We start from the raw sequence: 12949 nt of genomic DNA, 5'->3' as shown, positions 1-12949 counted from the left end.
TAACCTGAGCCTGAGTCTGAGCAGTGTGTGTGGGTGACCAGCAGAGGGCAGAACACAACAATAAGAGCGTGTCTGCTGAGCAGTTTTTATTTCCCCCCCAAAAAATAGGCTGCAGTGTCGCAAAGGTGTGTGAATCCCCAAAGATTTATCTGCAGGAAACCCAAGTCGGGTAAAAAATCTAACTGCAGAAATGGTCAGTGTAACAAAAAATTTAGTCCAATATTCAGCCTTTTTTCTTAAACTGTGAGATTCTTCCACTTGTCCCCATTGAAGATGCTTCTGTTTGAGGTAAAGAATGAACATCCTCAGTTAAAACAAAAAATAAGGCATGTCACTGCAGAAAAAGACTCGATTTCAATCTCCAAAATGTTACAAAAAGAGCTGATGTGAACTCATCTCTTACTTCCCTTAAAGCTTTAGGATGCAGGAAGCCTTGTGGATGAAAGGACTTTTTTAAATGCAGTTCCAGTATTAGTAAGAACTGTTTTCTTTAAACCATAGTTCCTACATGAAACTGCTCAGGTCTGAGGATTATTCTGAGTAACCGGGTCATGATCTTTGGAAAGAGACATTGCTGTTTTCATTTTTTTGCCGCTTTGAGCACCACAAACCGAGTGCCATATAGTCCTATTATATTCAGGAGAAGGCCGACATTTCTACAGCCGATCCCTCCAAAACTAGGCAACTCACACCAGAACAATCTGTATTAATAAGTAGCAGTATATAGATAAGAGAAGAAATATGTATTTTTGATTTTGGTGTGAACCGTTAAACTTGATTCATTGTTGCTTCTGTTTTCTCTTATCAGGTTGTAAAGATCGGTATTTTTGCTAAAATACTTTCAGCATTTTGTGCAGGAGTTCTCTGCCTACTCTGTAACTGTCTTTAATGCCTTACGGGGTTTATAGTAAAGCATACAGAGTGGTCTATTATTAGCTAAATTAATCTGCACTGGCATTGTCATAGAAGAAATAATTACCATAAAAAAAAATCAATATCCTGCATACAAGCATTATACTCATTTCCAGCTCTTATTATAGTCATATCCCATATCTAGCCAGGCTGGAGACTCGAGTGCTTATTAAAAAGGGTTCATTCTGAAACCACAAATGGAGCCCTTAAGAATAACAGAGACAAACACTACAGAGTGTACTAATCCTATCTGGCCCAGAATCTGCTTGTAGACACTAGAAGAAACAATAAGCCAGACACGAGTCCTCCAAGTGTTTTCATCCGCCCGGTACACCAGAGGAGGTAGAGAGAGAGAGAGAGAGAGACAGAGAAAGGGATGATAGCATTACTCACAATCCATTACCACTCCCAGGAGACGCTCTGCATACAGAGTGTTGGAGGGAGGGTGGCGATGTGGGGGGGGGGGGGGTGGTAGTGTGAGGTAGAGAGAAGGGTTTGGTTGGTGTTTGTTTGCTGGAGGGCCCGGCGGTAAGGCAATGTGAAACTTGATTATTCCTTTTCAATAACCATCTGCTGAGGATCCCGTCGAGACATTGCAGGATGCTGATTAGTTCGTCAAAAATGATAGAAGGCTCTTGAATAGCACTGTTAAGATGTCTAACTTTAAGAACAGACTGCGGCACAAAATCATTGTTCGCTCTGAAGCACACGGTAATGATGGATCGACTAATGCCGAGGGATGCAGGCAGCAGCTATTTCATTTTTTTTTTTATCAAGTTTGTTTATTTTTAAGGGCAGACAATATACAAAGTGCTGGATAACAATACATGAAGATATATATTTTTTTAGACATTAATACAGAGTATGTACATTTAGTATTTACACTTGAAGTCATCACAACGGTTCGTACACTCAGGCTTTCATCCTTTTAAATTTGGTTGAATTTATACTTCTGTTTTTCCCATGGAGGTGGCCTCACCTCCAGTCTCTGTTTCACTGCCATCTGTCGCTCTCCTCCTGGAGTTTCACTCACTTAAATCCATCTGTTACCTCAAAAAAAACATCTCAGTACGTCACCTCCCCACCATCTTGCCCCCTTACCGAATTTCACTGCAGTGCTTTGATTCAGAAGGTGGTAACAGTAGCCTGTTGAACATCGCTAATTTGTACAAAAAGCCGCTCCCGAGTGTCGCAGGCCGGCCACGGGTCAAACTGTTGCTCTTTGGAATCGTCTCTTTGTTCATATTTCGACAGCGAAACTGACGGCATTAAATGTAAACACACACTTGTATGACATTTTGTTCTTGCTTTTGAAAAATACTCATATGATACACTGGATTTCAGAAACAAGCTTACGGTTTTGATTGTACAACTTTGATTTCTTATATACATTTACTGAAAGCCTTTAGATCACCTCCCATATCAAAACTTATCCAAAATCAGTGCCTATACTGTACAAGTGACTGTCTGCTGTGCCCAAATCTGAAAACATTGGCTTCCACTCTTGCCTCATGATGTGAAGTGCCCTCTCTTGTAATCATCCGTTTCATTTTCTAATTGCCTTTCGACACAAGCGTCGGCTGTAGAGTCGTATAAAGTGTACCACAGCTCAGAGCCAAAATCCCCCGACAAGCCATCATTCTGAGGTTCGCACTCCCAGCAACGTAAAGCCCATATACAGTTACTTCAACACTTATCCATGCATGTCCCTCCATCTGGCTGATCCCACTTCAGATAAACATGAAACACTTTGGTAAACATTTGACAGGTTTTCCAGAGAAGGACGGGGCCGTAAAAAAAGGGGGACGGGGGTCGAGCCGGGATGAGGCCAAACTTAAAGCGGATGGTTCGTCCATCAAGCATCGAGGCTAGAAAAGCAGCAGCTGGGACATTTATTTTTTTTTATCTCAGACCAAAAGGAACCTGTTTAAAGTAATTAGCCCTGATTAGAGTAATGGAATTAAAGCAACACCTTCCCCTGCCTCCGCTCCCCAGTTGGTTCTCGGCCTCCTTAGCCCAGGATATCCAGGTAAACCGGCGGGTTCTTGACCAGGGCCAGCAGGCGGCTGTGGATGTCCTTGATGACCATCCTCTGCTGGGGCTCTCTCTGCCAGCAGCCCTGCATCAGCATGTACACGTCCTTCGGGCAGGTGCGTGGCCTTTCCAGTTCCCGTCCCTGCGTGATGCATTCGATGGCCTGTTCAAACATAATGTTATATTAACAGGATGTACAGTAATGTGTCAGTTCAACTTCATATCTCAGCGCTCCGGCGATTAACTCACAAACAATATAGATTTACAGAAGTACAGCTGAGGCTGATGGGAATGTCATTCGTTTTGCAGGTATTTAATCACAAACTAAAGATCTGGACGAACAGTAACTTTGACCAGATGATGGCGCTAGATCAAAGATCAGGGGATCAATGTTTGTGCAGTTCAACCTCTGGGGACCATGAACGCTGGAACCAAATTTCATATCAATCAATCTAGTTGTATGTAAAATAAAAAACTAAAATGTCAACCACATGGTGGCAAATTCTCAGTGTGCTAAAATGAATTCAGAGAGACAAAGGATCATCAAGGATGAATATTTCTGAACAAAATACTTTTTGGCCAACAAACGGTTACAGATAGGTGTCCATTAGCGGAGACCTCTGGGATAAATGAGAGCAGCCAAAATATGAATAACCCTCAGCTCAGACACTAATTGCTCCGATGGCTGAGTTCACGCGCTTTTGCTGCTCAGTGAATAAATCACTGTCGAGGATGGGAGAGCGGATTTCACTGCGCTCTCCATTTGAAGGGGTACTGACTCAATCTCTTCCCCATTGTTAACCTTGGCCCGATCCAATGAACAGAAGAGGCCTGTCAGCGCTCAGCCAATTCACACCCAAATGGCCCGTCAGTCAGCCGCACGGCTCGGCACGCAGACTCACGGCGGACGCCCCAAAATGGCGGCTGCCGCCACTGCAGAGTCGGTATTTTGGGATGATTTATCGCCGCCACTGCGTGTTTAGGCAACATGATAATTTCACCTGGCCCTCATGAACCCGAGACAGATTAGGTTAACAAGGTTATAGCTCATTGGCCCTGGGCAAAAATGAGAGCCAATGAGATTAGAATTGAGTGCCGGGGAAAAGTGATCTACCCTTCTCTTGAAAGGAGAGAGGGTTTGGGCCTTTAATAGCACCGCTGTGGTCGCAATGGAGTCCCACTTCTCGGTGCTCGAGCTGAAAAGGCTAGACTGCACTGCCCTTAATTACTATGAATTTATTGATTAGTTTACTAGCGTAGAGCCATAAAAGATTTCAGCAACATATGCTCTGAAGTATCCACGACTTCAATGAAAAGGTTTTGTTCTGTAACTCTGAACTGTGTGAAAGCACTAAAGCCTTTCAGGCAGCCATATTCAGCATATAGCTAATTCAACATATTTTAGTAGATTTAAAACGGCTATAATCACTATTTTTATACCATTTATGTATCAAATGACAATGTTTTAGCAATATGACAATGTGAAAGGGGTGACTCATAGTGAAGAACATACAGACAGTTATCAATCTGTAGCTGCCCTCAGCTTTACGGAGCTTTACAGCTATTTTTGTCTCATTTACTAGCTGTCGGACCCTCAACTTTACAGTTTTTACTTTTTTTTTTCATTGAAAAAGCTAAAGAAACTCAGCTAACTTAGTTAGCTTAACCAACTAACCGAAGTAAAAAAGTGTGTCTACCAATGCCTCTAAAGCTCACTTAATAAACAAGTTGTATCCATCTGTTTAATCTGTACAAGATTAAGTGTAGAAACAAAAAGGTTTTGATTTTACGGAGGCTAGTTTAATTACTGCTGTAGAAGTACAACAGCAGTTGTACAGTGATGGGGAAAAACGGCAACAAATCCTGCAGGTGACTTAGTGAGATGCTATCCAACAATTATGAAGTGCTAAAAGAGAAACAATCACACAAGATAATTCCTTTTAGTTTCATCTGTCTACTTTAAAAGGACAGTTCACCCACATCACCAAAAAAGTATCTAATCACTAGCCAGGCAGATAGTTCCAGTTTCATTTCTCGAGGTTTGGAGGTTCAATTCAATTACCCAATACCAAAATATATCCTGATGTCTGACAGGAAATCTGAGCTTGGGGTGCCAAGTTAAGTCCGAGAAGTGAAAGACTAAAGAGCAGAGAGAAAACACTCAAATAAAGACTTTCACTGGATGGAACTGGACTGGAACTTTGCAACTGTGGAAATTACTAACAAATCGATAGGAACAGAGTCTCTCAACAGTATGAGGTCAGATATGTCTAGATCAGGACCATTATTGAACCTCAAGGTTGTTTGCCTCCAGTCAGTTGCAGTTTACCTCAACGTCTGTCCAAAATGTCATCAATCATCATCTCATCCTATTATTAACATAATAATTAGCATATTAATTATTGACCTATGGCCAAACACGTGTTTTTTGAGAGGTCACAGTGACCTTTGACCACCAAATTCCAATCACTGCATCCTCGAGTCCAAGTGGACGATTGAGCCAGATTTGAAGAATTTCCCCAAAGGAGTTCCGGAGATATCGCGTTCACAAGAATGGGACGGACAGACGGACAACCCACAAACATCATGCCTCCAGCCCCTGCTGTCTGAGACGCAGGTGCCTGGGACAGTTCCAGATGTCAGATGTCTCAAAAAACTGGACAAATAAAACCCTATCTGCTTAGCGAGACACCACAAAAGGTGAGTAAGAATGTCTTTTTTTTAAACTGACCCTTTAAATGAGACATGTTTGTCCTTTGGTGATAAAAGAAAAGATCTAATCAAATGTTTCCTGGCCACAACAAAGCAGATCAAAGTTGGTGACAAACTGTTCATTCCAACCCACCTCACTGTTGGACAGCTGGTACCAGGGCTGTTTGCCATAGGTGAAGATCTCCCAGAGGACCACGCCGAAGCTCCAGATGTCGCTCTCCGTGGTGAACTTCCTGTACATGATGCTCTCCGGGGGCATCCAGCGGATCGGCAGCATCGTACGTCCGCCCACCTTAGGAGGAAGACGAGGAAATGTAATGTTTCATCGTTGCTGCATAATGGAAGTCTCAAGGTGAACATTTAACCACTTTACTTTGTTGATTGAATTCAAACAAAAATACAATGTTTTTAGTAACACAGTTATAAGCAAATGTCAAACTGATTCTTATTATGGAAGCCCATTTACACCACTGTCATTATAATGACAAACTATCTCAAAATAATGATTTAATGTCTAAAAACTCAAAATGATGAATTCGTTTCTCAAAATAAGAACTTGGTATGTCTAAAATAATGATTTAATGTCTCAAAATAACGAGTTAGCATCTCAATATAATTAGAAATAGTATGATAATATAATTTTGAGGTGGTCAGTCATTATTTTGGGATGCTTACTCAGTATTTTGGGAATGTTGATCATTACAATGTCTCATAGGGTCTTTTTTTCACCACAGTGGTGGAAATGGCCTTCTATATATTTTCATTCAGCCTTGAACTATCTATAAATAACGCAGACAATATGGACAATAAGTGTTTTAACATCCGTAATAGCTTCAATTCATAGTAGTTTCAAGAAAAATGGGCCCAAATCCACCAAAAGCTAAATGATTCACAAACATTAGGGCTGAGTGGAAAGTTTTTGTTTTTTTTACAATTTTGCTGAAGCAATACTTAAAGACAGACAAAACAAAAGATAACTTTCTCGTCTTTATATTTTTCAGCCACTTACCCGATAGTAATCTGTGCTGTAGATGTCTCGGGACATGCCAAAGTCTCCGATTTTGACCACCATGCCCTCCCCCACCAGACAGTTGCGGGTTGCCAGGTCGCGGTGGACGAAATGCAGCGATGCCAGGTAGACCATGCCCGAGGCGATCTGGGAGGCGATGTGCAGCATCTGAGGCAGAGTGAGCTGACCCAGCGGGAGCATCTTGGTCTCCTCCAGGATACGAGCGTCGGGGCCGTGAGCTCTACAGGTGACACACCAGGAACATGTGAGTGCTTTTTGGATCGAAGCTGCTTGATTCCACATCTGTTTTTCTTCCAGATTATTTAAATTGGGGGTTTTGTGCTTTATTAGACAGATGACAGGGAAACATGTCAGATGAGAAGAAGTATTTAGATCCTTTACTCAAGTAGAAGTACACATACAACAATGTGGAAATAAACACTTAAGGGTCCTGCTTACACAATCCTACTCAAGTAAAAGTACACAAGCATCATTAGTAAAATGTCCTTAAATTCTCAAAGTAAATTTGCACATTCTGGATTTCCACCAGTTGACCCAGAGTGTATCAGTTACCACCCTGACAATTTCATTTCGGCCACTAAACTGCCACGAGGATTGTCTTGTCACGCACTAATTGCATTAGATAATTAAAAGTTAATCACACAACATTGCCAATATCTTTTATTTTTTTATTTTTCTATAGCTCAGTTGGTTAAAGGCACATTTGTCACTACAAAAAAACAACAAATATATACAGTATCTAAGCAGTATAGTCTTTTATTTACATGTAAAACCTAGTTGGTCTTAATTATAACAATAGAAAAACAGTAGAAAAATAGATTCTTAAATCTAGAAAACACTTGATAATTGAGTGAGCCGTTTTTAATGAGGACTCAGCTTGTACATAATGTGCTAATTTCTGAAGTTTCATTGCTTTTTTAAAAACTACTTTTGAGGTAAGATATGTTTGTAGTGGTCCGATTTTTATGCCAGTTTCAAGAAATGTTATCAATTTTTGATTGGTAGATGCCAGAATAGAATATTTTCCTTAATGGTTTTTCCTTCCTGCACTGGAGCTGAACTCCCGTCCGCTGCGCAGCGCAAAGGGTTACGTTACGATCACACATATTTCCATTTGGAAAGAACAGGACATGCTGGCCTCTGCTATTCTTCTCTGCCTCTTTTGGCTGTTCACATTAATGAAATGCTGAGATTGGGCTCCCAGTATGTTGGTAACTATGGCATCAACCGTGGGTGACCTGAAGGACAATGACCTCAGCATGCAATCTGCAGATTGAAACATTTCTGACATACATGAACTCTTGAGAGTATTACAGACGTGGTTGGCTTGACCACGCCATAATAAAGCCGCTTAACAGGGACGGGTAATAGAAAACATAAGGCTTGTAATACGCCTACAATTGATTTGCAATAATGCAATTCGGAGATGCGGAGCACATTGACTCTCGTGGATCATAAACACCCACTCTCACGTCCAACTCCAGCCTAAATGAGCAAATCCCAGATGATGTGTCTCCATCCATCCTAATATCTCTCCTCTCCACTTTGTCCCCTCCTTACAAAGGAAGTTGTCTATACAATCACTATTAGTTTAAAAGGCAGGTGGCAGGGTGGGAAAGCAGCTGCATCGTGGGGGCCCTCAGTCGTTTCTCCCATTCTGTCTGCTGGAAATGCGATTTCCATCCATTGGTGAACATACTGTATATCTCAGGCAAAGACTGTGTGCACGCGCGCGTGTGTGTGTGTGTTTCATTCCCAATCTGTCTCCCGTGGAGGACACCTGGCAGACAGCATCAACTGTGTCTGCTCTAATAGGTTTGTCAGATGGTTTCCCAGGTGCCAAGAGAGCTCTAATAGGTTAACACAGTCTCAGTCCTCAGTGCCTCCTTCAGCTCCCTCCGAAGGTTTCTGAACTTGTTGCGATTAGATTCAAAGGACACATTTTAAAACCCGTCCGTCACCACGTTACAAAACAATTTGAGTTGTTGCTATGATGCTCTTCTTGAGACATCACGTCTAGTCTATATAAGTGCTGAATCTGATTATTTACTGCGTCCATCAGTATTCAAATGAAATCCTGCAATTCACTATTCGCTATTATCAAGGGAGGACATCTTGTAAGTAGTATATTTCGCATTGACATGTTGTGAATCACATTTGCACCAAACAAGAGATGTGCCCGGCATGCCACACGATCTTTCTCATTCTTCTATGAAAGTCACCGCGGCCCCAAATCTTCTGTGACAGACAGGTGACATAAGCTGCCAGTGGAGGAAAAAAGGAGGAGGAATTATGGAGGAAAAAGTAATTCATGGCTGATATTAAGCTGTGTTTGAGTCACTTTAGCAAAAGACAACTACTGACTATCTCTAGGTCTCTAGGTCTAGGTCTAGGAGGAAAAGCAGCAGCATCAAACTATTAGTCTACACAGTGATCACTTCCACAGCCGTCCTCTTTCATGTACTTAAACACACATAATCCACAGATACGCTGAGTGACCACTGGAGCCACACAGTCCACCGAGGTCAGCTGAGTGGGTTCAACCTTTAAGCACACTTCAGGTTTGACTGATAGTGAAGTATCACTGCAGCTCCCAGTGTCGTTAAATAACCGGAGGCACTTATTGGCGTGGTTGAGAACAGATTCAGACTTTTAACAGTTGCTTGCTCAAAGACACTAAAGCTGTTGAGGGAAAGGAGGAAGACATTAATTCATGGAGGGATTCCAAAAAGGACAATTAGTCAACTGGTCTTTTTAGGGAAAGCATGGTGTAAGTCAGGCTGCCACTGACGGCTATCTTTATTATCCCGTAAGTTCAATTTGGGATCATTATTCATATATTCTTGTATGCTGATTACTTTCTTGATAACTGATGAATTGGTTGGTCTATGAATGATGTAAAATAGCAAAAAATGTCTACATCCTGAAGCCAAAGATATTTCAACTGTTTGTTTTGTCAGACCAATAGTTTAAAAGCCAAAGACTTCTAGATACTCATCGACTCGTTTTGGCAATTAATAAAAAGCTAAGGATGATTTTTTTATTGATCGATTTATTGTTTCACTTCAGTGTAAATAATAAACTTAATGTTGGCTCCATTTCCAATTTAGCTGCTGGCTCTGGCCTGATCTATTCTATAAGGGCAGCGTCGCTGCATCCTGTGCTCAGCGCCGCCCAAGACGATTGTGATTGGTTGAAAGAAATACAACCGTGCTGAAATTGAACTCGACCATCATGAGCAGGTCTGCTTACCTGAGAAATCGGTTGAGGTCTCCGTGCCTCATGTATTCGAACACCATGGCCAGCGGCTCTCCGTCGGTACAGACGCCGTAGAATCGCACAATGTGCTGGTGTTGGAGCACCGTCAGCAGCTCCGCCTCCCTCTGGAAGTCCTGGCGGGTCGACTCGTTGGCGTCCTTTAGAGTCTGTGACCACACAAGGGGGTGCATTTACATGAAGTTGCTGGTTACTGGGCTTATAAATAAAAGTGGGCCTCTTAAATCAACTGCATTAAAAGCAATCAACAGTGCTAACAGAGCTGCGGGAGGATTTGTGTGTCGCACTCGGCCCAGAATGCCTTGCTACGCCCCTGCTTATGAGTGATGATGTGTTGCAATAAAAGCACAGATTAATGGGAAGATAAATTCGAGCAGAGCCGGATTCACCCTCTTGCTTTTATTCGCTGTGGTTTGCATTAACCTGTTGTAACATGAGCTGTGTATTAAACCACCTGGCTGTCCTCCACAAAGACATCTCACTCTGAAACCGCAGGATGTTATTTCAGTGCACTAAGGATTTAAGAGTAAGTGCAGTGTATTTACTTTAACTCTTGTTGGTGTGGTATCAAGTACATTTTTAAAGAGTAGTTTCAGCTTTTTTGAGTATTCATTTTGCCTTTATTAGATAGTGGACAGCAGAGAGCTGACAGGAAAAGAGGGGAGAGAGATGGGGGCGTGTAACAAAGGTCCCAAGCTAGACTCTGCAAAATGTGACTTGTTTTAAGTACTGAAAGTGTTGCAGTTAATACAGATAAAAAAGTAACTGGATGCTGCTTAAATATAGCATTTTTTCCTGTTTTTCTCTTTTGTTTAATGTTGAGAAGGAATAAAACCACTTTAAAGTGAGGGTAGGTAATGCATTTTAGAATCTGCTTTTGTTTACATCCCGACAGCAATCAGTCAATCTAACTATAAAGCACAACATCTCTGTCTGTGTGTTCTTTGCATATCTCGAGAAGCGCTCATCCGATCTACTTCTCACTTGGTGGGTGTATTGCTTGGGACCCCGTGGAGTGCTTTGTATAATTTGGTGCAATTTGGAGACGCAACATTTTCAATATAAATAAACTTTCAACTAACTAGCACAGAGAGCTCTGTGCAGCAGCGGGGGCGGAGCTTTGGGGCACTGCTGTCGTCGGCAGCGGTCCTTTACAGGCTTATTGACTGCAGGTCACTTTCACTGGATGCTGGATATGCTAACGTTACAAGCAAACCTCATCGTGGACCAAGAGCTGAGCAATCTGCCTGCTCCAAAGAGGCATGCACTCTCAACTTCCACATAGCTTGACAGCTGTGAGAACTAAGAACACCAAGTTCATTGTTTACGTTCATAATGATAATTTGTTGGGGGGGGGAGTGGCTTTGAAAGGAGGCCTGAAGGGACGGCCTGTCTGTGTTGCTGACTTTCTCGCTATTTAGCGGCTTGTTGAGCTAGTGCTGCTGGCTACTTTCATTGGAAAACAATGGCAACACGGGGCTGGGTTTTTCAGTTGGATACTTTCAAAATGTAACTTACTCTTCCTGTTTTTTCCAATGTTGCGGACCCCAGCTTTAATAGTGAAAGTGCCGTTGAGATGGTGAAGAATGATGTCCATTCACTCACCTTGATGGCCACCAGCATCTTGTCGCTGTCGGGGCTGAGGTTGGCACACTCTGCCAGGTAGACTTTGCCAAACGCTCCTTCACCCAGCTCCCACTTCAACACGATGTCCTGCCGTTTAACATGCTGGACACCTAAACATTAAGATACAGAAAAGGTTTCAAAGTCTTGGTGGAATGTGTTTCTGTTTGCAACAAACTGGCAAAGATCTCACCCCTTTAGTTTACTTTATTGTCCCTTATTAAACCCATCTTCTTCTTTTTGTAATTAGCAGACAAAAACAACAAAATATTGCAGACATTAATAATAAAAAAATGACAGACTGTGACCAAAACACCCCACTTGAAAAAGTGTTTGTATCAGAATCAGAAACGGTTTATTGCCAAGTACGATACACATACAGGGAATTTGGCTTAGCGATTGGTGCGTGACAATAAAAGTAAAAGACATAATTTAAAAATATAAAATAAAATGTGTTAAACAAACAAACACATTAAGAGTATCTTAAAACAAGTATGTTATTAAAGTGCCAAGTGTATATTTAAAGAGAACAGTTGTGCAAGGATGTGTACTATAGGTAATTGTCCTGGAGATGTAAGTGTCTGAGTCAGTAAGTGAAAAACACTGAAATGTCATTGTATTTCAGGAAAAAGCATAAGTATGTATGCAGTGACGAATCATCAAACATCATCAGAGTGGAAACAAGTTCAGCAATAACACTCACACATGTCTTTCTCCTTGATGATGCCGCAGAAGTATTGTGGATTCTCTACGAAGCTGGATAAACCAGAGTCTTCATCTGAGGAAGGCGGGCTGGTTCCAAAGTTCATGAAACGAAGCGACACAGCCAGGTCATCCTCAGTTCCCAAAACGGATGACCCTAATGACACGGGGAAGAGATGCAAACAAGAGGGATTCAAAACTGAGGGATGCGTAACACCTAATCAGCCTCCAACCACTTGGCCATCAGAAGAAAATTCAGAACTCATTTTTTCGAGGAATCAATCTCCGCCACCGGCTTGGCTGCACATTTGTCGGTGCCATGGTGACAGATGATGACAATCTCTAATAATCACCATCATCAACCATGCAGCAATCAGGACGCATTGAACTGAAAAATGGGAGGAAGGAAGTCTGAATGGTTAGCAACCCCTGACTACAGTAAGTATTAAAAGCCAAACAAGTGGGGCCCAAATTGTAAAACCCCACTCAGCAAGGCAAACCACAGAACCCCTAGAGTCCAACACGGTAGAAAATGGAACAACAAAGGGAGAGCACAGAAGCGATGGAGGAAAGGAAAGAGGGAGCAGGGCCCACTTAGGCAATCAGGTCCACTTAGGTGTGTGTGTGTGTGTGTGTGTGTGTGTGTGTGTGTGTGTGTGT

General features: G+C 42.1%; 1 protein-coding gene across 1 annotated transcript in view; it reads right to left on the bottom strand.

The window, feature by feature from the left end:
• Positions 1-2345: 2345 nt before the first annotated feature.
• Positions 2346-12949, bottom strand: part of ntrk1 (neurotrophic tyrosine kinase, receptor, type 1) — a 30663-nt gene continuing 20059 nt past the window's right edge. Inside the window, exons 11-16 of the mRNA XM_031867348.1 lie at positions 12291-12446; positions 11570-11700; positions 9941-10113; positions 6668-6908; positions 5792-5950; positions 2346-3109 (exon numbers count right to left, since the gene is read on the bottom strand). Coding sequence (XP_031723208.1) covers positions 2924-3109; positions 5792-5950; positions 6668-6908; positions 9941-10113; positions 11570-11700; positions 12291-12446 — 1046 coding nt within the window. The 3' untranslated portion in view covers positions 2346-2923. The remainder of the gene's footprint in view (positions 3110-5791; positions 5951-6667; positions 6909-9940; positions 10114-11569; positions 11701-12290; positions 12447-12949) is intronic.

Source organism: Anarrhichthys ocellatus, unplaced genomic scaffold (genome assembly GCF_004355925.1).
Source record: "Anarrhichthys ocellatus isolate YVR2014 unplaced genomic scaffold, GSC_Weel_1.0 scaffold39, whole genome shotgun sequence".
Lineage (NCBI taxonomy): Eukaryota > Metazoa > Chordata > Actinopteri > Perciformes > Anarhichadidae > Anarrhichthys > Anarrhichthys ocellatus.
Note: the sequence above shows the minus strand (reverse complement) of the source record. Positions and strands in the feature narration are given on the sequence as shown.